This window comes from Psammomys obesus, unplaced genomic scaffold (genome assembly GCF_907164565.1).
Source record: "Psammomys obesus unplaced genomic scaffold, mPsaObe1.curated_primary_1811, whole genome shotgun sequence".
Classification (NCBI taxonomy): Eukaryota; Metazoa; Chordata; class Mammalia; order Rodentia; family Muridae; genus Psammomys; species Psammomys obesus.
Window position 1 is genome coordinate 16,717,608 of NW_026596088.1, and position 22,664 is coordinate 16,740,271.

At 44.8% G+C, this 22,664-nt stretch overlaps 1 protein-coding gene, 1 long non-coding RNA gene and 1 pseudogene across 5 annotated transcripts in view; 1 reads left to right on the forward strand and 2 right to left on the reverse strand.

Moving 5' to 3' along the window:
* Positions 1 to 13,550, forward strand: part of Sbf2 (SET binding factor 2) — a 335,395-nt gene extending 321,845 nt beyond the window's left edge. For all 3 annotated transcript variants that reach the window (XM_055627308.1, XM_055627306.1, XM_055627307.1), the window contains 7 exons: positions 4,614 to 4,741; positions 6,068 to 6,301; positions 7,145 to 7,249; positions 8,225 to 8,418; positions 9,106 to 9,193; positions 11,218 to 11,349; positions 12,050 to 13,550. In XM_055627308.1, the coding sequence (XP_055483283.1) occupies positions 4,614 to 4,741; positions 6,068 to 6,301; positions 7,145 to 7,249; positions 8,225 to 8,418; positions 9,106 to 9,193; positions 11,218 to 11,349; positions 12,050 to 12,148 (980 nt within the window). In that variant the 3' untranslated portion in view covers positions 12,149 to 13,550. The remainder of the gene's footprint in view (positions 1 to 4,613; positions 4,742 to 6,067; positions 6,302 to 7,144; positions 7,250 to 8,224; positions 8,419 to 9,105; positions 9,194 to 11,217; positions 11,350 to 12,049) is intronic.
* LOC129691271 (60S ribosomal protein L17-like) lies at positions 3,309 to 3,920 on the reverse strand (annotated as a pseudogene).
* A 4,319-nt stretch (positions 13,551 to 17,869) lies between the features above and the next one.
* On the reverse strand, positions 17,870 to 21,219 carry LOC129691412 (uncharacterized). 2 transcript variants are annotated; one of them, XR_008722457.1, is made up of 2 exons: positions 18,895 to 21,219; positions 17,870 to 18,290 (listed from the first exon to the last, which is right to left on the reverse strand). It is a non-coding gene; the product is annotated as an uncharacterized LOC129691412 (long non-coding RNA). The 2 variants fall into 2 exon arrangements; XR_008722458.1 differs by having other exon boundaries at positions 18,711 to 21,219.
* Between the last annotated feature and the right edge of the window lie 1,445 nt (positions 21,220 to 22,664).

The window sequence follows — 22,664 nt, forward strand, 5'->3', positions numbered from 1 at the left end:
ACCCTGCAGTTGAGGTAAGGAGAGAAGAACAAAGTAGAAAGGAGATAGTCATCCATCTTGGGGCCCACGGGCTACAGGATTTTGTGCAGCCTAGGGCCTGAAACAGTGTCTTGTAGTAAAAAGTTAACTTTTAACAAGATCACTTCATGCAAAGCAAAGCAACTTGCACTACCTTTCCAGAAATCGCTCCTGCCTCACCCTGCCATAGTTATACTATTCCCCCCACCCCATTAAAAACAGAGTAGCCAGGTGTGGTGACACACGCCTTTAATCCTAGCACTCGGGAGGCAGAGGCAGGCAGATCTCTTGGTTTTGAGGTCAGCCTGGTCTACAGAACAAGTTCTAGGACAGCCAAGGCTTCACAGATCAACCTTGTCTGGGCAGGAGGGGGGAAGAGAGGAGGGGGGGATGTTAAGAATAGAAGTTCCTTTAATCACTCAAGACAGAGCACAAGCTCTGTCATCCTGCCGTCTCTGTGGCTATCATTGTAGTACAAGTAAACTTTCAACCAAAAACATGCTTTAAATTGCTTCATAATAAGCAAGTTTGTTTTTTAAATAAACGTACTCAACTTTACATTCGGATCACAGCTCCCTCTCTCCTCTCCACCTGTTCCCACCCTCCAACCCTTTTCTCCTTTTCCTTCCTCCCCTTCTCCTCAGAAAAGGTAAATGGCCCCTTACAAACCCACCCCACCCAACAAATCACATCAGGACTTAGTATATTTTCTTCTATTGAGGCCAGGCAAGGCAGCCCGGCTAGGGGAAAGTGATCTAAAAGCAGGCAGCAGAGTCACTCCCACTCCCCTTGTTGCTAGGGGACCCACTTGAGGACCAAGCTGCCTACCATTTACATCTGTGTTACTGGGCCTAGGGTAGGTGACACTGTTGTTCTTCTCAGGGGATTCTTGTTCCCTCTGAAACCTTCTACCTTTCCCCACACTCCTCCACAAGATTCCCTAGGTCCAAGTAATGTTTGGCTGTGGGTCTCAGCATCTGTTTTGCTCCACTGTTGGGTGGAGCCTCTCAGAGGACAGTCATGCTAGGCCCTTGTCTACAAGCACAGCAGAGTATTATTAATAGTGTCAGGGGTTGCCTTTCTCCTATGAGGTGGTTCTCAAGTTGGGCCAGTCATTGGTTAGGCAGTCCCTCTTTCTTTGCTCCATCTTTATTCCTTCACATCCTGCAGGCAGGGTAAATTTTCAGTCAAAAGTTTTATGGGTGGGTTGGTGTTCCCCTCCCTCCACTGGAAGTCCTTCCTGGGAGGTGGCCAGTCTCCATGGCCCCCACAGCTAGGAGTCTCAGCTAGAGTCACCCCCATATCCTCCCAGGAGCCTCCTCTATCTCCAGCTTGTCTCAGAGATGTCCTCCCCCTACTCAGTTTCCCTTCTCTCTGCCTACCCTCTCACCTCCCAGCCCTCCTCTCCCCATATCTGATCTCCACCCTCATTCCCCTCCCCACACCCTCTCTTACTCAGTTCCCTCTCTCCATCCACTTTCAGCATCCATTCTGGTTCCCTTTTGAGTGGAATTCAAGTATCCCCCCTTGGGCATTCCTTGTTACTTGGCTTCTTTGGGTCTGTGGATTGTAGTATGTTTATCCTGTATTATATGGCTAATATCCACTTATAAGTGAATACATACCATGTGTGTCTTTCTGGGTCTGGGTTACCTCACTCCGGATGATCTTTTCTAGTTCTATCCATCTGCCTGAAAATTGCATGATTTCCTTGTTTCTGATAGTTGAGTATTATTCCATTGTGTAAATGTACCACAAATTTTCTATCTATTCTTTGGTTGAGGGACATCTGGGTTGTTTCCAGTTTCTGGCTATTACAAATAAAGCTGCTGTAAACATAGTTGAGCAAGTGTCCTTGTTGTATACTTGAGCAACTTTTGGGTATATGCCTAGGAGTGGTATAGCTGGGTCTTGAGGTAGAACCATTCCCAATTTTCTGAGAAAGCGCCAGATTGATTTCCAAAGTGGTTGTACAAGTTTGCACTCCCACAAGCAATGGAAGAATGTTCCCCTTTCTGCACATCCTCAGCAGTATGTACTATCACTTGATTTTTTAAATCTTAGCCATTTTGACTGGTGTAAGATAGAGTTAATTTGCATTTCCCTGATAACTAAGGATGTTGAACATTTCTTTAAGTGCTTCTCAGTCATTAGTTTCCTCTGTTGCAAATTCTCTGCTTAGCTGTGTGCCCCATTTTTTAATTGGGTTGTTTTGTTGCTAATTTCTTGAATGTATGTATATTGGCTGTTAACCCTCTGTTGGATGTAGGGTTGGTCAAGATCTTTTCCCAATCTGTAGGCTATTTTGTTCTATTGACAATGTCTTTTGCCCTACAGAAGCTTTTCAGTTTCATGAGGTCCCATTTATTAATTGTTGATGATCTTAGACCCTGAGCTGTTGTTGGTGTTCTGTTCAGGAAGTTGTCTCCTATGCTGATGAGTTTCAGGGTCTTCCCCACTTTCTCTTCTAATAGATTTAGTGTATCCGGTGTTATATTAGGGTCTTTGATCCACTTGGACTTGAGTTTTGTGCAGGTGATAAATATGGATCTATTTGCATTTTTCTACATGTTTCTACATCCAGTTAGACCAACACAATTTGTTGAAGATGCTTTCTTTTTCCCATTGTATGGTTTTGGCTTCTTTGTCAAAAATCAGGTGTCTGTAGGTGTATGGATTTATTTCTGGGTCTTCTATTTGGTTCCATTGATTAACCCATCTGTTTTTATGCCAATACCATGTGGTTTTTAATTATTATTGCTCTGTACTGTAGCTCAAAATAAGGGATGGTGATACATCCAGAAGTTCTCTTCTTGTTCAGAATTGTCTCAGCTATCCTGGATCTTTTATTTTTCCATGTGAGGTTGAGACTTGCTCTTTCAAGGTCTGTAAAGAGTTGTGTTGAAATTTGGATGGGAATCTCATTGAATCTGTAGATTGCTTTTGGGAAGATGGCCATTTTTACTATGTTATTCCTACCAATCCATGAACATGGAGATCTTTCCATCTTCTGATATCTTCTTTGGTTTTTTTCTTCAAGGACTTGAAGTTCTTGTCATACAAGTCTTTGACTTGCTTGGTTAGAATTACACTAAGATATTTTATATGATTTGTGGCCATTGTGGAGAATGTTGTTTCCTTAATTTCTTTCTCAGCCCATTTATCACTTGTATAAAGGATGGCTACTGATTTTTTTTTTTTTTAGTTAATTTTGTATCCTGTCACTGTGCTGAAGGTGTTTATCAGCCTGTAGGAGTTCTCTGTTAGAATTTTTTTTTTTTTTTTTACTTTTATCTGCACTTGTTTTATGCTGAATTTATTATTCCCGTGCCATCAGCTTTTGTTTCTTCAGTTTCTTCTGAGATATTTTTTCTTCTGTGCAACCTCCTCTTCTGGCTTTGGAACAATTTGTTCCTTTTCAGTGAGGATCATCTCAATGTAGCAGGGGGAGCTCATGTATGGGTTAATCCGGCCATGAGCTCTGTAAGTTCGACGGCGCATCTTAGGTGCCTTGTTCACCTGGATATGTTCAATGACTAGAGAATCTACATCTAAACCCTTAAGTTCAGCATTACTCTCTGAATTTTTAAGCATATGCAGCAAAAATTCAGCACTCTTTTTTGGCCACCGACCTTGAGCTCAGCCCCACTGTTTGGCCTAGGCGCACCTCCCGACTCCACCGTTATACCGCCGGAATGGCACACACTGCTTCTTTAAAGTGACATCTTTCAGATACTTGGTTACTTTCCATATATGCATACCCTTGATGGCCTGGGCAGTTTCCTGGGTGGTCTTAAAGTGAACACGAAGATTTGAACCTCTTGATTTGCATGATTTCGTAGGATTTTCTGGATCAAGAGAGTAGCAAACCATCTTCAAAGATCACCTCTGGCCGCTTTCAGGAAGAGCCTCTGTTAGAATTTTGGGGGTCACTTATGTATACTATCATATCGGCAAATAGCAGTACTTTGACTTCTTCCTTTCCAATTTATATCCCCTTGATCTCCTTTAGTTGTCTTATTGCTCTAGTTAGAACTTCAAGTTACTGTATTGAATAGATATGGAAATAATAGACAGCCTTGTCTTGTCCTTGATTTTAATGGAATTGTTTCAAGTTTCTCTCCATTTAATTTGATGGTGGCTATTGGCTTACTATACATTGCCTTTATTGGGTTTAGGTATGTGCCTTGTTTCCCTGATCTGTCCAAGACTTTTAACATGAAGAATATGCTTCATATTGCTTCATAATAAACAAGATTTTTAAGGAAGCATAAAATTATATTTTCAACTGAACTTCGTTAGTTGATTAAGTCCATTTTCTCTTAATAGGTTTGTAGCCTGTCTCCTGGTTCCTTTGTGGCTTTACATTCAAAAGCAGGACACAAGTAGGAGAGCCCTGATGTCCCATGCTTCATTCAGGCTTGGCTAGCTTGTCGCTGGTTTTTGTTGGCAGTTAGCTTTTAAGATTTCTGCATATTTGTTGCCACTTTCAGGGATGTAAGAAATATTTCACGTTTTCTTCTCCATGTTTCGTACTTTTAGACAGAATTTCAATTTCTTCCATTTTGTTAGATTTTTTTTTTTTTAATTTACAGGAACTTTATTTGATGATAAAGGTGACAAGCATGCCAAGAAAGGAGTTTGTATCTGGGAGTGTATTGACAAGATGCACAAGCGGAGTCCCATTTTCTTCAACTACTTATATTCACCAGTGGAAATAGAGGTAGAGTTAAAAATTGTTTGTCTTTTCTGAATGTTTTGTATAAAAGTTTCTCTTCATTTTAGTATATGTAAACATTTGACTGGGTTTTATACTAAAGGTATTTAAAAGTTTGAGATAGCAAAGGTTTGTGTTGGAACAGAATGGGAGACTGTTCACTAAATGCTTGATGAAAATATTAGGAGCTAGTCCTCAAAAGAGAAAATGTCAACACACTCAAAGCAAAGAACTTTACCTGTGTAGGATTAGGTATGCCACCGCGCCAGGCCATAGCTGAAAAATCTGAAATGCTTTAGTATATAGTAAACGTGAGGAAGGGTCCTAAGGGCAGCACTCATATTAGGAGACCAGCCCAGAGGACAGCAAGTCTTGGTCATATATATCTGCATGATCTAGGCTCAAACCTACAACAGGCAGCTTTGACTGCCTAAAGCAGGTGCTGGAAACTCAGATCTCTGAAAAAAACAGCAAATATTCTTAACAGCTGAACCACCTCTCTAGCCCATAATTTCATCTTTTAAGTACTTCTGGGGCTCAATGTGATGGCACATGCCTCTGATCCTAGCACTTGAGTGATAGAAGCAGGAAGATGACATTTGTGGCCAGCCTCTTCTACATTGTGTAGGCCAACCTGAGCTGCATTGGAAGACTTTGTCTCAAAAAACATCACCAAAAATTATTATTGGATAAGAACTGTTTTATACCATACATAAGATAATTGGATCCTGGGCAGGTTACTAAGTAGAACTTCAGTGCTTATGGGATGCAGAGGTCCCTGCCCTAGGCAAAGCATTTAGAACTCTATCTGACCTTTCCCCAGTGGGATCATCAGCAAGAAGCCAAATACTCATTTTTAGGTGGCCTCCTCTCATCCAATCCTTGCTCTGGATACCTCTACATTCCAGGCCTAAATCCAAGTCACTCATCAGGCTACTTCCCAAATCAGCCTGCCATGCCAGTGCATGAGTGCCAAGGCCCAGAGGAACCAAGTAGCTGTTTGGCAAGGGATAAACAGAGTTTTACTTCATGGCCTAGGATATACACAAAGAGGTTAAGCCAAGGCCTTTAAGCCACTACTTCCTGGTATAGAATTATGGGCAGCGCAAGAACCCTTTATTTGAACCTGACCTTCCAAATCATTAGGAGGTTATATTTCTTGGGGTAGGAATGTTAACATTTTTTATTTGATTTATCTTGATGTATAAGTTTTAAATATTTAGATGAATGTATACACTTGCTCTACACCCTGCAAATGTTGTAAGGGGCTTCCTGGTAGTGAGTACAAAGTAAATTGAGATGAAATTACATTTCAGCATTTTCTTTCAACAGGCCCTGAAACCTAATGTAAATGTCTCCAGCCTTAAGAAGTGGGATTACTACACAGAAGAGACTCTGTCTGCGGGGCCTTCATACGACTGGATGATGCTGACCCCCAAGCATTTTCCCTCTGAGGAGTCAGATGTAGTTGGAGGAGCTGGGCCCCAGAGTCAGAGGAGAACAGTGTGGCCATGCTATGATGACATCAGCTGCAGCCAGCCAGATGCCCTCACCAGACTTTTCAGCGTAAGTCAGCAACGTGTAAACACACCTACAGATACTTTGGGCCTAGGAGGACAGCTTAGACTGGCTGGCATACTTGTACTGTAGTGGCTGCCTTACTCTGGGCTGTGTCATAGGTAGCATTCTAAATATGAAGACTCCAGCCTCGATCTCACACAACAGTGGGCACCATGCTTAACTATTGGCAAAGGTACCCATAAAAGTGACTTTGCAGTGCTACAAGGAAGCAGCTGAGAAAACAGCTCCTTCCCAGCAACATTAGCTGCCTGGGCTGCTTGAGTTAGATCTAGGCCATAGCTTTCGTGGGTGCTTTACTTTCCTTGGTTGGATAGCTTTGATGAGACACCTTCTGAAAGGCACATTCTGGACTGAAGCCAGTCTGGCGTAGCCACCCAAGAACAGTTTTATGTTCTAATGTGGGTCAGACAGTTCCTGAAGAGTCTTCTGTTTTCAGGATAGGAAGAACACGTTTCAGTGATGGCTGTCTCAGACCCATCAGAGGGAAGTCATTTTCACGAGAATCTCTTGCTTCATTCTTTGCACATCTGGTTTGAATCACCAAAGATGAAGGGCCCCTCTGTCAAGAAGAACTTGTTAACTGCCTCAGTCATTAGGGCTGGGACATGGGCCCATGATTGGCTTCAGCTTTAGGCATCAGATTTCCCACGGGCTGTCTAAGTGAAGGTGTTTGGACATGTACTATTACTAGTTAAGTCAATCTGTACAAAAACTGAGTCCTGATAAGTCATCAAATCTAGCTATTCACCAGCCATGCTGCTCATCTGCCTCCAGTACAAAGGAAACCTGTGCCTCTGGGAGCATCCTGTCATTTTAACTTCTCTGCAGGAAATTGAAAAATTGGAGCATAAATTGAACCAAACTCCTGAGAAATGGCACCAGCTATGGGAAAAAGTAACCATGGACCTTAAGGAAGAGCCAAGAACAGACCATGTGAGTTGGCAAAGGCCTCTGAGCTTTGGAAGGTAGTAGGTCAGAGGGAGCCCACAACCCATAGCCCAGCTGTGCTTGTGGCCAGAGAAAATAGTAGAAAGAGGGGTCATGCCCTGGGGGGTCCTGGGCAAAATGTTCCAGATGACCAAATGCTTCCTGAATGTCTCATTCCCCACAGTGACATAATGCACATGTTTCAGGCACTGAGTCCAGAGGAAATTACTGGGTTCTCTATCTCGATCCCACTGTGGTCTCTGTTGACCTACCACAAGGGACAAGGAATGCTAAGCCCATGGTTCTTGCAGAGAAACAAGCAAAGAGAAACTAGTCTGACAACATATGCAGCTTTGTTCCCTGTGCTTCCTTTTCTGTCTGCTGTTTCTTATACCTGTTTCTTATCTCTGCTATTAGAAACAGCACATATGTCCAAGGGACTGAGCCCTATGCAATCCACAGCGAGGTTTGTCCTCATGCACAAAGAGGAAGGCAGAGGAGCTCACAGTTACTCAAAGCCATTGCAGACTGACTGCCAGCCCAACACAGGGAAGTGAGGACACATGCGAGTTCTGAAGAGCATTTCAGGAAGGAGGAGAGAGCAAGATGAGTGGAGTGACAAGAAAAATTACCCACAATGTGTGAGCTAGAAATAAGACACGCACTGTATGGGATAGTTTAAGACCCGCCTTCTTTTTTGCATACGTGTCATTCATTTGCATCCTTTTGGTAGCCGTCTAGAACTCCATCATAAAGAAATAACAATTTTTTACCAGTCCCCAAATAATGAATATTTAGGTTGTTTCTACTTTTCGTTAAAAAATCAAAACAAACAAACAAAAAAAACCAGAAAAAAATGTTTATGCATGTGTTGACTCACTAGTCAGTTTTTATCCTGAGATACATTTGTATGAATGAAATAATCAGGCCAGACTCTTAAAGCCACTGGGAAAGTTTCCTAGCTCTTATTCTCTTTTCCAGTCCCTAAGATACTCACCGGGACCCCCAGGAATTGCATCTACCAACATGCCTTCCTATCAGAAGAGGCCTGTGCTGCAGCCACTAGACCGCAGCTCTAGCGAGGATCAGAATGCCACCATCGCCCCATCCAATGGCGTCGAGCACAGGGCAGCCACACTTTACAGCCAGTACACATCCAAGAACGACGAGAACAGGTGACGTCACTGCAGCCTGCAGTGTTAGCCTAAGCAAGCCCTGTGCAAAACAGCCTCCTCGGACTTAAAATAGATTCTCTTCGTTCTGTGGGTTTTGTTTTTCTTTGTTTGTTTGTTTGTATGGTGTTTTTTGTTTTTGTTTTTGTTTTGTTTTTGTTTTGTTTTGTTTTCTGAGACAGGGTTTTTCTGTGTAGCCTTGGCTGTCCTGAACTCCTTTGTAGACCAGGCTGGCCTCTCCCTCCCCGAGTACTGGGATTACAGGCCTGCACCACTGCACCCGCCTGTTTTTTCTTAAATGCCTTATTTAGATGGTTCTGGAGTGGAGGGATAAATAATTGAGAGAATGTATATCAGGAAATACTTCCTCAATGGTACATATCACAAACCCTACTCGTCTTGGCTAAAGAAAAAGAATTTACTTGGGATGCCAGGGGCATGCCACTGTGTCCAGACTTCTGTTTCCACTCAATATTGCAGCATTCCTAGCAAAACAGAAAACATGGAAACCAAGAACTCCTAACGGGGGGTGTTGTGGTTACCTCAGCAGCAGGAGTCAGCCTCTCCACAAAGGGACAGAACTCCAGGGAGAGCCCTGACTAGAGAGACAGAACCCTGACAAATAAGAGGCAGCATGTTTATTTTTGTAATAAAAGCCGGAATAAACTGTTTCCTCGTGCTTTCTTCTAGATCCTTTGAAGGAACACTGTACAAAAGAGGAGCACTGCTGAAGGGTTGGAAACCCCGCTGGTTTGTTTTAGATGTAACAAAGCACCAGGTGAGACCTGAAGAGACCACTTCTGTCTAAGCTCGTCTCAGTCCCTGCTTATATGTATCTGTGACACACAGCTGCTCACCTAGGGCCTCATCTATGCAGATGGTGGCTCTTCCAAGACCCAAACTGTCCCTGAGCCCTGGTAGTAATCATTGCAAGGAAATTCTAACGCAGCCTCTACCTGGAGCATAGCTAAGGCAGGACAGTTGAGCCCAGCATGTGCAGAGCACTAGAACTCTTTGTAAGGCACAACTGTCTCATCTTAACATACAGGTCTGGAAGTATGTAGGAGCTGTAACCTGTTGCATGCACATAGACCTTGCGTGTGCCCTCCCTTCCAGGGGACAGCTGTTCTTCACCTTACTGAGGAAAAATCCATCTATGACTGATTTACTCAACATTTATTGCACCCCACCTCACTGCCCTGGTTATCAAGCAAGGGACTGCTGTTCTTCAAAGATAGAGCACTGGTAGGGAGTGTGCCCACTCAGTCCTGGGAGTCACAGCAGGCTAGATTAGACGTTGCTGAAGAGCTCTGCCATGCTTCACTCTTGCCCTAACTGCTACAGGTTACTCTTGTAATCCTGTGAATGCTCTTTACTCCTGTAATGTCAAGGAACTCTTATTTAAACCAGCTGCCCCACAGCACCCTTCATTAGCAAGAGAAGTGAAGCCTGTGTTTCGGGCTGACTTGCTGAGGTCAGAATGCAGGGTATCAGGTTGACCTGGACTGTGCTGACAGTTCTCCAGTAGGATAGCATCTGGAGGACCTTTCCAGAGTAAGATGGCTCTGGGGCCACCTTTTCCTCTGGTTCAAGTGCTTTCTTGGTTTTTGTGCATTGATTTTCAAATATACAAACAGAAGCCCTTTTTAGAGCTGCATTTTAAAATAGCAGTGTCCCTGAAATTATAGAACCTTCACTGTGTAGAAAAGTTCCATTAAACCACTAAATATAACATGGGAAAACCTGACTTTACTATAATTTAAAATTATATCAAATTATACTTGTATTCTTACCAGTCTTCCAGATTTCTTTAGCATGGAAGGTATATGGTTATTCCATGTAGTCCGTGCCTGGGGTGGGGAGTGAGGCAGGGACCACAGCCAGTCACATTTCTCCATGTGCACTGGGATCCAGAAAGGCTTTCACCAGTGAGCTCTTTAGCTTTTAAAATGCTTCATCATTTTTTTCTTATTCCAAAGTAATACACAGTCATTGTGCCAAATTTAAATGTCTCATGAAGCTCTAACAGTCCCAGAGCCAGCAGCTGGGAGCTGTCTGCGATGTCCTTCGGCACTATTTTATACTTCGCTCTGCTGGGTGCCAACTTGCTGCTCACTTTGAAACCTTCCTTGTCCTTTGTCCATCTTATTGCCATGCTGTCACTTAGTGAGCCAGTGTTCAGTGCCAAGCTGACAAATGCAGCACTGAAGGAGGCTATGGCATTCCCTGGTCCTGTGAGAAGGTAGAGGTAGGAGAGGCGGCTCCACAGACACAGACATTCTTCACTGTAGCCAGCATCACTAAATTGTTTGCAAGAAGATTTCTGACAAGTTTTGTTCCCAGTAACAGCATATGGGAGTCCTCACTTCCTTGCTGGCCATTGCCAGCCACTGTAGTATTTCTCAGTATAAAAGTGGATTCTTGCATTTCATTTGTCGAACAATGCTGGGGAGAGTCCTGTGGTCTGTAGCTCGGTGGTGTTTCTTGTATGATTTGCCTGTTGAAATCCACATTGACCATTTTCAACTAGGTTGTTTATCAGCATCCAGGAAATCTCTCTCTCTCTTTTTTTTTTTAAGCTCACTTTGAGGACCAGGCTGGCCTTGAACTCAGAGGTCCACCTGCCTCTGCCCCCCAGGTGCTAGGATTAAAGGTGTGATAGGAGGCAGCCAGTTTTATTAATGTGAAGTGTCCTTCTGTGCAGAGTCAGCACCAACAAGCAAGGTGCAAAGGAGAATGATCAGATATAGTTTGGAAAGCCATGTCATTCTTTCTGTCCCATTTGTCTCTTTTTGGTCCTAGCTGCGCTACTATGATTCAGGGGAAGACACAAGCTGTAAAGGCCACATTGATCTGGCTGAAGTAGAAATGGTTATCCCTGCTGGCCCCAGCATGGGAGCCCCAAAGTATACAAGTGACAAGGCCTTCTTTGATGTAAGTGCATCTTTCCTGTTCTGCTACATATCTCTCCATCACCTCCAAACATTACAGGGCACCCAGAGGAGTTTGTGGTCATTAAGAAGGATGTTTTATGGCTTTGGGTGAGTAGCAAACTAATGCCCATGACTTTGCTTTTTCCACTGGCCCAGAACCTCTGTCTCCTCCTCTGCCTCTACTATAGCACTGTCTCTGCCCTTTGTCACTTTGGAGGGACAGAAGGAAAGTCAGGGTAGTCAAGGGGGAGGGAAAGGGCAAACACAAGAAGAGCTGACATCTTCCTGGAGTTGCCTTTGATGAAGGGGGTAGGGATGGGCCCCCAGGACCTGCTGGTGCCTGTGGCCTCTCTCAAACAAAGCACCAAAGCAAGAACAGTGAGAAAAAAGCTCTCGGGAACTGTGCCACTCCTTTCCTCAGGTAGGGCCATAAGAAACCCAGAGCCAGGGAACAGAACAGTAGCCTGTAGAGGGATGGATAATTTGACTTCCCACTGTAGGAAACTGGTTTCCTTGTAAGGGCTAGTTGGTCACGGGCTAGAAAGGTCATCTGTTTGCATGGCCCTTCAACTACCCCCAGGCCCACCTCATGATGTTAGAACAGGCAGTTACCTGTGTCCGGGATGGATTAGTTTGCCACTCATCCAAAACCATAATACGGCTCTGCTTTATACCTGTTCCTCTGTCATTTGGTTCTGTAGCTCAAGACCAGCAAGCGTGTGTATAACTTCTGTGCCCAGGATGGGCAGAGTGCCCAGCAGTGGATGGACAGAATCCAGAGCTGCATCTCTGATGCCTGATGCCCATGATCAGCCAAGCACAAGAGGCGGAGAACTCATTTGCCAAACAGGGCAGATGATGGTGATCCCAGGGCCTGAGGCTCTGCTTACCCTGTCTCCTGTTGGAGCAATTGCCTTGTCACACAGGTCTGGTTAAGAGCCCTGGCCCTCTCTTTGCACATTCCAACAGGATTTAAGTGGCTGGAGATGAGAGAATGCCTCCAAACCTGCTGCCATCATCTTCTAGGCAAGGTGGCTACCACCTGAATCTTCAGTGAAGGTCCTTTTTGTTCTTCAAGGCCACAATTTCCTTCAGGAACTTTTGGCAACAAAAATCCAAACCCTCCAAAGGTCATTGGACACCGGACACCCCACCTGCATTTTTCCATCACACACACCTCCTTTCACCGCCTGGCTTTTGAGATGCTCTGTTCTCTGGTGCTGCCAATAGGTGCTCTCATGTTCCATGCCCTGCAGCTTCACAGCAGGAGGCATCAGTACTCAGTGGCAGGCAAAGAGGGGAAGAGCTGGGCCAGTGCAGGAGAACACTGCTTCAAACCACCGCTCTCTGAGGATAGAATACCTGTGTCCAGTACCCTCCTGTTTTTTGACAGCTTTCTGGGAAGTAGCGCACAGGAGTTACAAATGTGTGACCCCACAGAACACTGGCACCGAACTAACCAAGGAGCAAGTTGGACAGACTGAGTGAGGCCAGGCCCTCACCAACACACACACGGGACAAGGCCAGAGATAACCAGACAGCATTGCCTGTGAGGAGAACTGTTCTCCCAGCTACAATAGCCATGGTTTTTAGCCTAAAACTCAAGGATGTGCTTCACCTGTGGGGAACCTGAGCAGCCACTGCCGCCACTAGGCCTGGCAGCTGGATCAGTGTGTTCGTTTTGAAATGTTAATATGTTAAATACCAAACTAATATTTCAAAATATGTATATATGATTTCTATATCCTGATTTTTCAGATAGCCTGCTTATAATTTAATATAAAAATAACTAAGCTGATTCATAAGATTTTAGTAATAAAAGGTTGCTCCCTTTTTAAAGAATAAAAACTACTTTGTAGATTAAAAATAAATCAGATTTTCAAATTAAAAATTATCAGCACACTAGAAAATAGAACTGTATTAATATATAAGAAACTGAAAAATAAAAATGAAGGAATTTTTTATCATACTCATTTTATAAATTAGCCACCTGTGAAATGTTTTTTGCACATTATTTGTATTTTTCTTTGTATATGAAATAATTTTTTGTACTTTGTAAAAATGGAGCTCATTGTGCTTTCAGCTCTTTGAGACTGTGCTCACTACTGCTTTTGTAACTGGATTCTTTTAACTTCCATGAAGGCATTACAGGCCGTATGTTCACTAACCACCCGGAATTAAATTTATTTCTTAAGAAAAGAACCTCTTGTGTACTGTGAAGTCACGTTCACTCTGCACTGAATAGAACCACGGTTCCATCTGAACCATGACCCGTTTGGACCTTGGAAGCAACAGAGATGCTGGACCGCAGCCATGAGCTCCTGGGTCCTGGCCGTAGTCCTGCAGCATTTGGGGGAAAGCCTGAGGCATCCTCTCGGCTCTCCTAGTAAGCTGTGCCAGGCGGCCACGCTCCTGCCTCTCCTCAGCCACACTTCACTGCCTGTGCTGTGTGGGAGATTATAACGGTCGCAGGCAGAAGACACTGAAGTTTTGCTGGACCACAGACTTCCGGGTTGGCAAATTGGTGTCAGTAGTAGACACTCTGGTTAATTCTTTGGAGTTTACCTCACACAGCCCAAAGGAATGCTGGCCCTTACCTCAGCCCTCGGCAGGTCAGCATGCTCCAGGGGCTTCAGAGCCCTGGCTGAAGCAGTGCCAGCTGGGAAGGGGGTGGGGGGGGGTCACAGGCCTCCTCAGTGGCCAGCTTAGCACTTGAATGATGCCCTGCTGTGTGCCTGCAGTTCAGTTAGGAGGGCAAATGGAAACGGGGCTGAGCAGGTTCTGTGCGCTCAGTACTGGGCTGCTCTGTATAGCTGCAGTCAGAACTAAAGGGGAAGGACAGACAAAAGCCAAGGCTGTCATAGGGCCTACCCGCTCTGGAAAGATGCAGCCATGGTCCTTGCCAGCATAGGTCCCATTGTAGCCAAGCCCAGATCCACTATCCCACTCCAGAGCCAGTGCTCACTGCTAACGGCTGGTTCCCTCCAGGAAACTGACATCTTTAGTTACTTTGTCCTGACTTACGAGTTACTAATACCATAGTAGGATGAAGACTTTGTGAGGGAAGCTAAGATGCTGGGCAGGCATTGCACTCAGTGGGATCATGGCTGTGCGCCTTCACACACTGCCCTATTGTCAGTGGTGTTCTTTGTATAACCTATGTATCTAAAATGCTCCTTCAGAGTCGTCAACACAAAGGCAATAATGAAATGTTTCATGTTTTGTTCACACTAAGTCCTCAAAAGCCAAGGTGTATTTTAGCACACATCTCGGCTCAGACTAGGGCTGTCTTTTCTTAGATAGTAGTTCTAATGTTCCAAACACATGTCATTCCAAGTGGCTGTCCAACGTCAGTTCAGTTTTGATACTGCCTAGAGATAGCACAGACTGCATGGGTGCAGGGCTCGGTCCACGAGGCCATCCAGTTGTACATCTGGATGCTACCAAGCCCTGTCCCTAGACTCAAGAATTTACCAGAGCAAAACACAGCACTGAAAGAGGCACATCTGCCAGCTTATCTAAGAGATATAAGCCTGGGCGGCTAGATGGAAATCACACAGGGCATAAGGTAGGAGGGCCACGGCGGAGCACCTGCTGGCCAGTCAACCCTGACCTCTCCTAATCTGATTGTTGGGGAGTTTCAATTACTCCAGCCACATGACCACCCTAAGATAAGGGAAGGACTAGAAATTCCCACCCCCTCTTCCCGTCCCACCTTTCTGGTGAGGAGCCCTTGTCCTGAAGCTACCTAGCAGCTCTGTCATGCATCACCCTTAGCACGAACACAGATGAGGTTAAAGAGGCTCATTATAGATACAAGACCCTCCTGTCACCCAGGGCATTCCGGGAGTTTTAGCAGTTCTGCTTGCACAGCCCTGTGTATTGCACTGTGGACGTCCACAAAGCTGCTCCATAGAGGACGCAGTCGAGTCCATCTGGCGCCTGCGCATGGTAGAGCATGCATGCGGAAGCGCCGGCAACAAGACGCTTGGGTCGCTCTTTCAATTCACTGTGTGTGTGACCTTGAACCAGCCCCTTATTCTGCTGGGCTTTGACCCATGACATAAAGGACACATGAAGCCGAAGAGGTTTTGCCCATTTATAAGAGTACATGATAGTCCAGGTTCAGTCTGTCATTGACTCCAAATGCAAACTATACCTTAGCAAGGACTTACATTCCAAACCGAAGTTTAAAAGAGCTACCGAAGAGAAAATACACTAGTCCTCTTGTTAAAATGAAGATTGCGGGGATCGGGGCGCAGCTTGGCGCGCTTAGCATGCGCCATGCATGTCCCCATCCCCAGCACCAAAGCAATTAAGGATTGACTGAACAGGTCTGGGTTGAAGCTGCCATATTTCTAACTACAGGGTGACCCCGGAGTAGCAAGCACGCTGTGTCCATCCTCGGGGAAGCAGACAGCACTGAGAGGACATGCAGAAAGAACCAAAAAGCCCCTATGTCAACATAACCTTTGCTTCATCTTCCAGGGATACCGGGCTGTTCTGAGCATAGGTTGCTTTCCCTAATTGCACAGGGCAAGTCAGCTGCCTCATGACCACATTCCAGAGATCTGAACGCCCAGTCCAAAGACACAAGCTCCACCCAGGGTTGCGCTAGACCAGGAGGGTTACAGGAAGAGTGCAGTCAACCCCAGTTGCCGTCACACTCCCGATGGCTAATGGCCAAAGGCCAGTAGACAGGAGGAGGGACTGCCGCATGCCCAATGGGACCGAGCTTGACACTCGCCCTGCCCCATAGGGGCGCTCAGCGGCCGCCTGTCTTACTATTGGGCATTCAGTGGAGGAGTACATCTGTTTTTATTGGTATGTGAGAGTCCTGTGCAGGCGGCAAGGACTGGCACATGTGAGCTGTACTATACTGGGCACTTTCTGTGGGCATCAGCGTGTAGTGCAAAAACCACATGCTAGCCGGTGGTGGTGGTGAGGCAGAGGCAGGTGGATCTCTGCGTTTGAGTTCCAGGACAGCCATGGCTACAAAAATAAAAGGAAAAACAAAAACCCTCTCAGACACACAAACCACGTCAAGCCGGCTTGACACGCACCTCTGCCCCACCCCAGCTCACCTCTCAGACCAGCTTTTACTCTCAAGCCTCTGACCTCATGTCCAGTCTTTTGGCCACATTCCAGGAACACGTATGTATGCTCACTGCCTTGCACTACTTTTTTGTATACACAAAAGACAGGCACTGCTCGCAGCCCCACCTACAGGTGAGATTTTTCCCTATCTTAATTTTTCACATGTACTTGGGGATGAGGGGATCCGCATGCTTGTATCTTGGTGTGTTGAGGTCAGAGGACAACTCTGTAGGACTTGGGTCTCAGCTTCCACCGTGTAAATTCTGGGAGTGGAACTCCGGTCGGTCATCAGGCTTGGCGGCAGATACCTTCAAATGCTGAACCACCTCACCGGCCCCCCTGCCTTTTATACTACAGTCAGGAGGCCACCGTCCATCTTGGTCCCATTAACCAGGTAATCCTATCCATAAGCCAAACTCGGGCTTTTCCCTCTCCATCACACAGGACTAACTAGCCGTATGTACAGGCAAGAGAACAGGCTCTGGTCACCTCATTGAGCTTGCTAGTTCCCTCTGGCCCACACCCAGACTCACTCCTAGATAGACCCTTTCTGTTCCAATGGACTGCTGAGCCCGTTTCACTTTGACTTTGTGAACCTGACAGGATCCTGCTCGGGACTGCATAGCCACCAGTGTGCAGACCTCTGTGGCTGGGTGGCCTGAATATAGGAGCCCTAAATCCTATATAGCAGTTTTTGCACAAGGTCTGCCCCAAACTCACCCAGAGTGGCAAGTGATATTTGATGGCAGCGCTGCTTGCACCACAGCCTGGAACTTGGGCTGAGTTCTTTCCTCTGTGGGCCCTCTGCAACTGCGTTCTTCCACACCACCATTAACACCTTGCCTCCAATCTCCAAGGAATCGCCTGGCAGTGTTTTGTTGCAGCGTTTCTTTAGCCTGCAAGGGGATATCCCAGCATAGAGTACGCTTAACTACTGGTTCTCAGCCGGGCATGGTGGCTCATCGCCTTTAATCCCAGCACTCGGGGCAGAGGCAGATCTGGTCTACAAAGTCCAGGACAGCAGGGATCCGTTACACACAGAAACCGTCTCAAAAACCCAAAACCAAACAAAAGAAAAAAGTGATTTTCATCTTCTTAATGCTGCAATCCATTAATCTAGTTCATGTTGTGGCAACTCCCAACTATAAAATTATTTCATTGCTACTTCATAACTGTAATTTTGCAACTGTTATGAATTGTAGTGTAAACACCCGATATGTGATCCTTGTAAAAAGGTTGTTCACTCCCCAAAGGGGTCATGACCCACAGTTTGAGAACCACTGCCTTAAAACCTTAACTGAAGCTAGTCTGCGTTGGCATGGGGTCCACAGCCTATAAAACAGGTTTCTAGACAAGGCACTTTATACCATTGACCAACTGTGATATCATTGACACATGAATGAATCAGAGATACAAGCTTAGGAGTAGTTTAACTATTTTATTTTTAACTATTTTATCTACCACCCTTCCAAACCCCCAACACTAGGTAGGAAAGAAGATTAGAGGGGAAAGGGGACGTAGATCTCTTTAGACTACTTCCTGCTGATTAGGGGCGTCGAGTTCCTTGGGGCAGGGTTGATCTTCTCCAGCAAAACATCCAATTTCTTCTACTTTGTCTCTTTGTGCAGGACCACTTGACAAACCGAAACTACTACAGCAACAGCAGGAGGAGCATTAACCTCCTCTGGAGCACACCCAGCCCCTCTCAGGGCTCTGGCATTTTTTCCCTCTGAAAAGTTCTCAGAATTCCAAATGTCAACTATCCTTAGCTGGCAAAATCACGCCCTTGCTAGTGCATGAGGCAAATCATAATCTCCTGCTGTGAAGCAGCCTCTTACCCCACACCTGGGATTAAAACAAAAACAGTCACATTAACATAGCTGGGTTTTTAAAGAAACCAAAACTCACTATATTCCCCCATTTATTAAAAAATGTTTTTTTCTCTACCGTTAATAAACTATATACAATAAGTAAAATTATGAGAGCTATCAGGTAAGAATTATGTTTACAATGTCCAGTCCATAGGTATTTGGCAACCTTAGAGAAAATATTCCATTATCTGTTCTATCCTGTTCAGTCCAAAGTTTACCTAAATCACTCTGACCACAATTTGCCTTTATCAACCTAAGAAAACTTTTTAAACCCTGAAACATTTTTAGATACTAAACTTAAGATTTTATATCTTTAATCTTAATAAGGAAAACTGTAAGGCTATAACTATATAGTCTTCAACCCCATCAGAGACCAGAGAAGGATAAATATTACCTGAATAAACAGGAAATACAGAGCAAGCATCTTCCAAAACTATAGAAATGACAAGAGACTGCTGTTTGCCTGGATAGTCACCCAGAACTCCTCTGGAATGTTGGAACATCCAATCTTCGATCTTCAGGCCAAGAAAATCTGACAGACTTATCTGTAAAGCAGGAATTTTGAAGGACTGGCCTACCTTGTCTCTGCAAAGTTGGACAGTCAATTTCCCAGTGTCCTGCTTGCCCACAGTTTGGACAGTTCGCTGTCAGTAGTAGAGATAAGGGCAGGTTTTTACCCAGTGGCCAGCTTTGAAGCAAACTCCATGTGGAGGTTCTTCGGTGCCCATCATATTTGAAGTAGATTGGGGTGCTGCCAGGAGCAGATATGTCTCGGTCAGAAAAGCCTTTTATTATTAAAACATCTTAAATGCCATAATTCTGTAGATCTCTGAAGAGTTTGAAGAGCATCTATAGCATATCTGAATAGATGTTTGTTGCTTGTGTCTAGGTATTTACTATCGGCTTAACTTTGAAAATGTATACAGGAGGCTAAATAACTAGAACTTAACAAGACAGGTGACTAACTCCTAACTGCGTTTCTAATTACCCTAAACAATTTACAGTAAGTAGCTTTCATAAGACTATAATTTTACATTTTTTTACATGAGTCACATATGTACAATACATTAAGAGTTGAAAATAACCTTAAATTTATACAATAATCCACACCCATGTAAAACTATGAGACTTGTTGCTTTCTTAGATATAATGCACCTTTTGTCCTATCATTCCTACATTCCCTCTTTAACTTTAAGGAGATACAATAATCTATCCTTTTTGTCCTTATATGCCTACTGTCCCTGAAGGCAAAGGACCAAAACTGCCAGTGGCTATTTCGTCAAGGAAACTTAGTTGCAGTTCCTCTACCTGTTTGTTAGGACATTATCAATGAACCAACCACTTTTGGATCAGTACTTTTTCCATAATCTGCTAATTCTCAGCTGTTCTTGTTGAAACAACTTGTACTTTAGCTGCTGGGCCTCCAGCTAGGGCTTCCAAAGCCACTTCCTGATTGCAGGAGATTACCTTGGATGTCCCTTCTGGACGTACATTCATTAGTACAATGGCACAAACCCCAAGAAGCTAGAAGTTAACAGGAACTCATTGCCACCAGAACTGGCTTTTTTGAATCGGTACTCGGAAAGTACCGTATTTCTCGCTTTTAGTGCACCGGGCATTTTGATATCTGATGCTTTTAGCCGCTACTGGGAAAGCTAATGGTGGTAACCTCAACTCCAGGCTGCCCCTGACAGCATACTGGGAAAGCTAATGGTGGTAACCTCAACTCCAGGCTGCCCCTGACAGCATAGTTGTTCAGAGTTAAGCCTTTATTTCAAAGGGGGCTGTTTTTCTTTAACCCTGTTGCCCTGTACAGCCTCCTCCTCCTAGCTTTCTGGCCCCTGGGCTGTGAGGACTTGAAAGTGCAGAGTCCGTTTCCCACTGTCACCCTGCAGGAAACTGCCTCTCTCAGCCACCAGGTCTGAACCCCTTTGTTCTGACACGATCCACTTCCCAAACACTTTCACATCTCCACCTGCAACCTCTCTAGTTGCCTCTCAGATCCCTCCATTTCTACTCATAATTTTTCCAGTTATTCAGACATTCTCCCAACCCTTTTTTGAGACAAAATATAGGAAGAAAAGCAAAAACATAAAATCCCTTCTAGGAGCAAAGCGGGAAAGAACTCAGCAGCAATGGTCACGATAAACTTTCTCGCTGACATCCTGAAACAAACAACTTGTTCCTTTGGATCCTGCCATCTCCTTCACAGCGTTAGAATTCCCATTCTCCGTAGCCACATGGGCACCACTTATAGCTCCTGGTTTTATTGGGGAGGATGGATTTTGTTTATTTTTTTTTTATTTGGGTTCTTATATCTACCACCCTTCAAACCCTTCTTCCACCCTAATTCCCTCCAAATCCCCAGCACTAGGTAGGTGAGAACGAAGGTTAGAGGAGAAAGAGGGCTACTTCTATTTAGACTACTTCCTGCCGATTAGAGACTTTGAGTTCCTCGGGGCAGGGTTGATCTCCAGCTGGATATCCAGTTTCTTCTGCTTCATCTTTGTGCAGGGCCACTTGACAAACCGGAACGTGCATACAGGTACCCATTCCATTCGGTCTTTGGACTATGATAAGCACAGGAGAGTTAACACAACCCACAGCAAAGCCACAAATGAGCCAGGTGATGGCCCACACCTTTAATCTCAACATCCAAGGAGGCAGGTGGATCTCAGTTCCAGAGCAGCCTGGTCTACATAGTCAGTTCCAGGACAGCCAGGGCTACACAGAGAAACCCCGTCTTGAAAACAGAAGCCCCACAAATGAACAACAATTATCTCAAGTGAATGTGAAGTACATCCCGGCCTGGGTGTAGTTGGTGTGTGTTTTGGAGGGGCTTTTTAACTCATTCACTTTACAGCCCCATTGCAGTGCCCCCCTCCTCTCCTCCTGGTCCCACTCCCGACTCTTCCCCATATCCTCTTCCCTTGTCAGAAAAGGCGAGCCCCCCCCTCCAACCCACTCCAGCACATTAAGTAGCATCAGGACTAAGCTTGTTTTTCTGTTTTGAAAGTCAATAGGAAATATTTTGTTTTTAATAAAACTAGAAATATGCATATTAGAGAAGGCAAAATCCTTATTTCTTTTATTACAATTTATTCACTTTGTATCCCAGCTGTAGCCCCCTCCCCTCATCCCCTCCCAATCTCACTCTCCCTCCTTCTCCCATGCCCCTCCCCAAGTCCACTGATTTCTAATTGGAAGGGAAAAGACACATTTGATAAATGAGACCACAAACTTCTCTCCTGTGGTCAGCCTAGAGCCTGCTTTTAATAAAGGTCTTCATTAACCTGTGCTAGGATGATCTCACATCTACACAGCTTCCAACAGGGACCACTGGGCAAGTCTTCAGTGGTCTACAGTCTCCCTCAGGGCCCATTGTGTATTGACAGGAATTGGACTGGTAAACACAAGTGAAAACATAGGGGCCAGCACCCGAGTCCTTTAGATTGCCAGTGGGGACACTAACTCTGGCAACCATTCCATTTTTATTTATATCCATCACAGGCAAGGCAGCAGACTGACCACTCAGGAGAGGTTGGTTTCTCAAACTGCTAATACCAGCGCCATGATAATGCTTTGAGTCTAGGTGTTAATGTCAACTCAAGATCCCTCTGCTACTCACTATTGCCTGCTCCTCTTCCCTGTAAACCCAAACACAAGTAAATGGCCATATACATGCATTGCAGGATAATTGATCACACCGTGTGTGAGCGTGTTGCTTACTGGAAAACCTGTTTCTAGTTGTGGTGTGGCTTAACCCTAGCACACACCAAGAGCTTTTTGCTCGAGTATTGTAAACAGGTAAATAAAGTTAACCATAGGTCAAGAGGCAGAGCAAGCAACCAGTTGACAGGAAATGAACACAGGAAAAAAACAGTAAGAATAATTCAGGAGGATGGATAGAGGCATGCAAAAGAATGGACATTCAGCTTGAGGGTATTTGAGATGGCGACAGGGAGAGCTTTTTCCTTTTGGGATATCAGCTGAGGAGGAAGATCAGCTGGGTGCTTTGTCTTTCTGAGCTAGCAAGCTTTTACCCCAGGATCGGATTCCAAGTCTTTATTGGTAAAATCGAAGATTTGAGATGTTTAAAAAAAAAAAAACATTTGGTGTTCCCAATGTGTGGCAGAACCACACCAACAGAAATCTTGCCAGCTACAGACCAAACTGAGAAACCATCAGATTTGGTAAATCACCTGGAAAGTCCTCAAGGAGAGAGTTAAGGCTGGGAAATACATGCCAGGCATTAGGACCCTGAATAGTACTACTTTACATGGCTTAAGAACAGAAGCAGAAAATAGACAAATGACTTAACTGAGATTGATAGAATACTAATTATAGT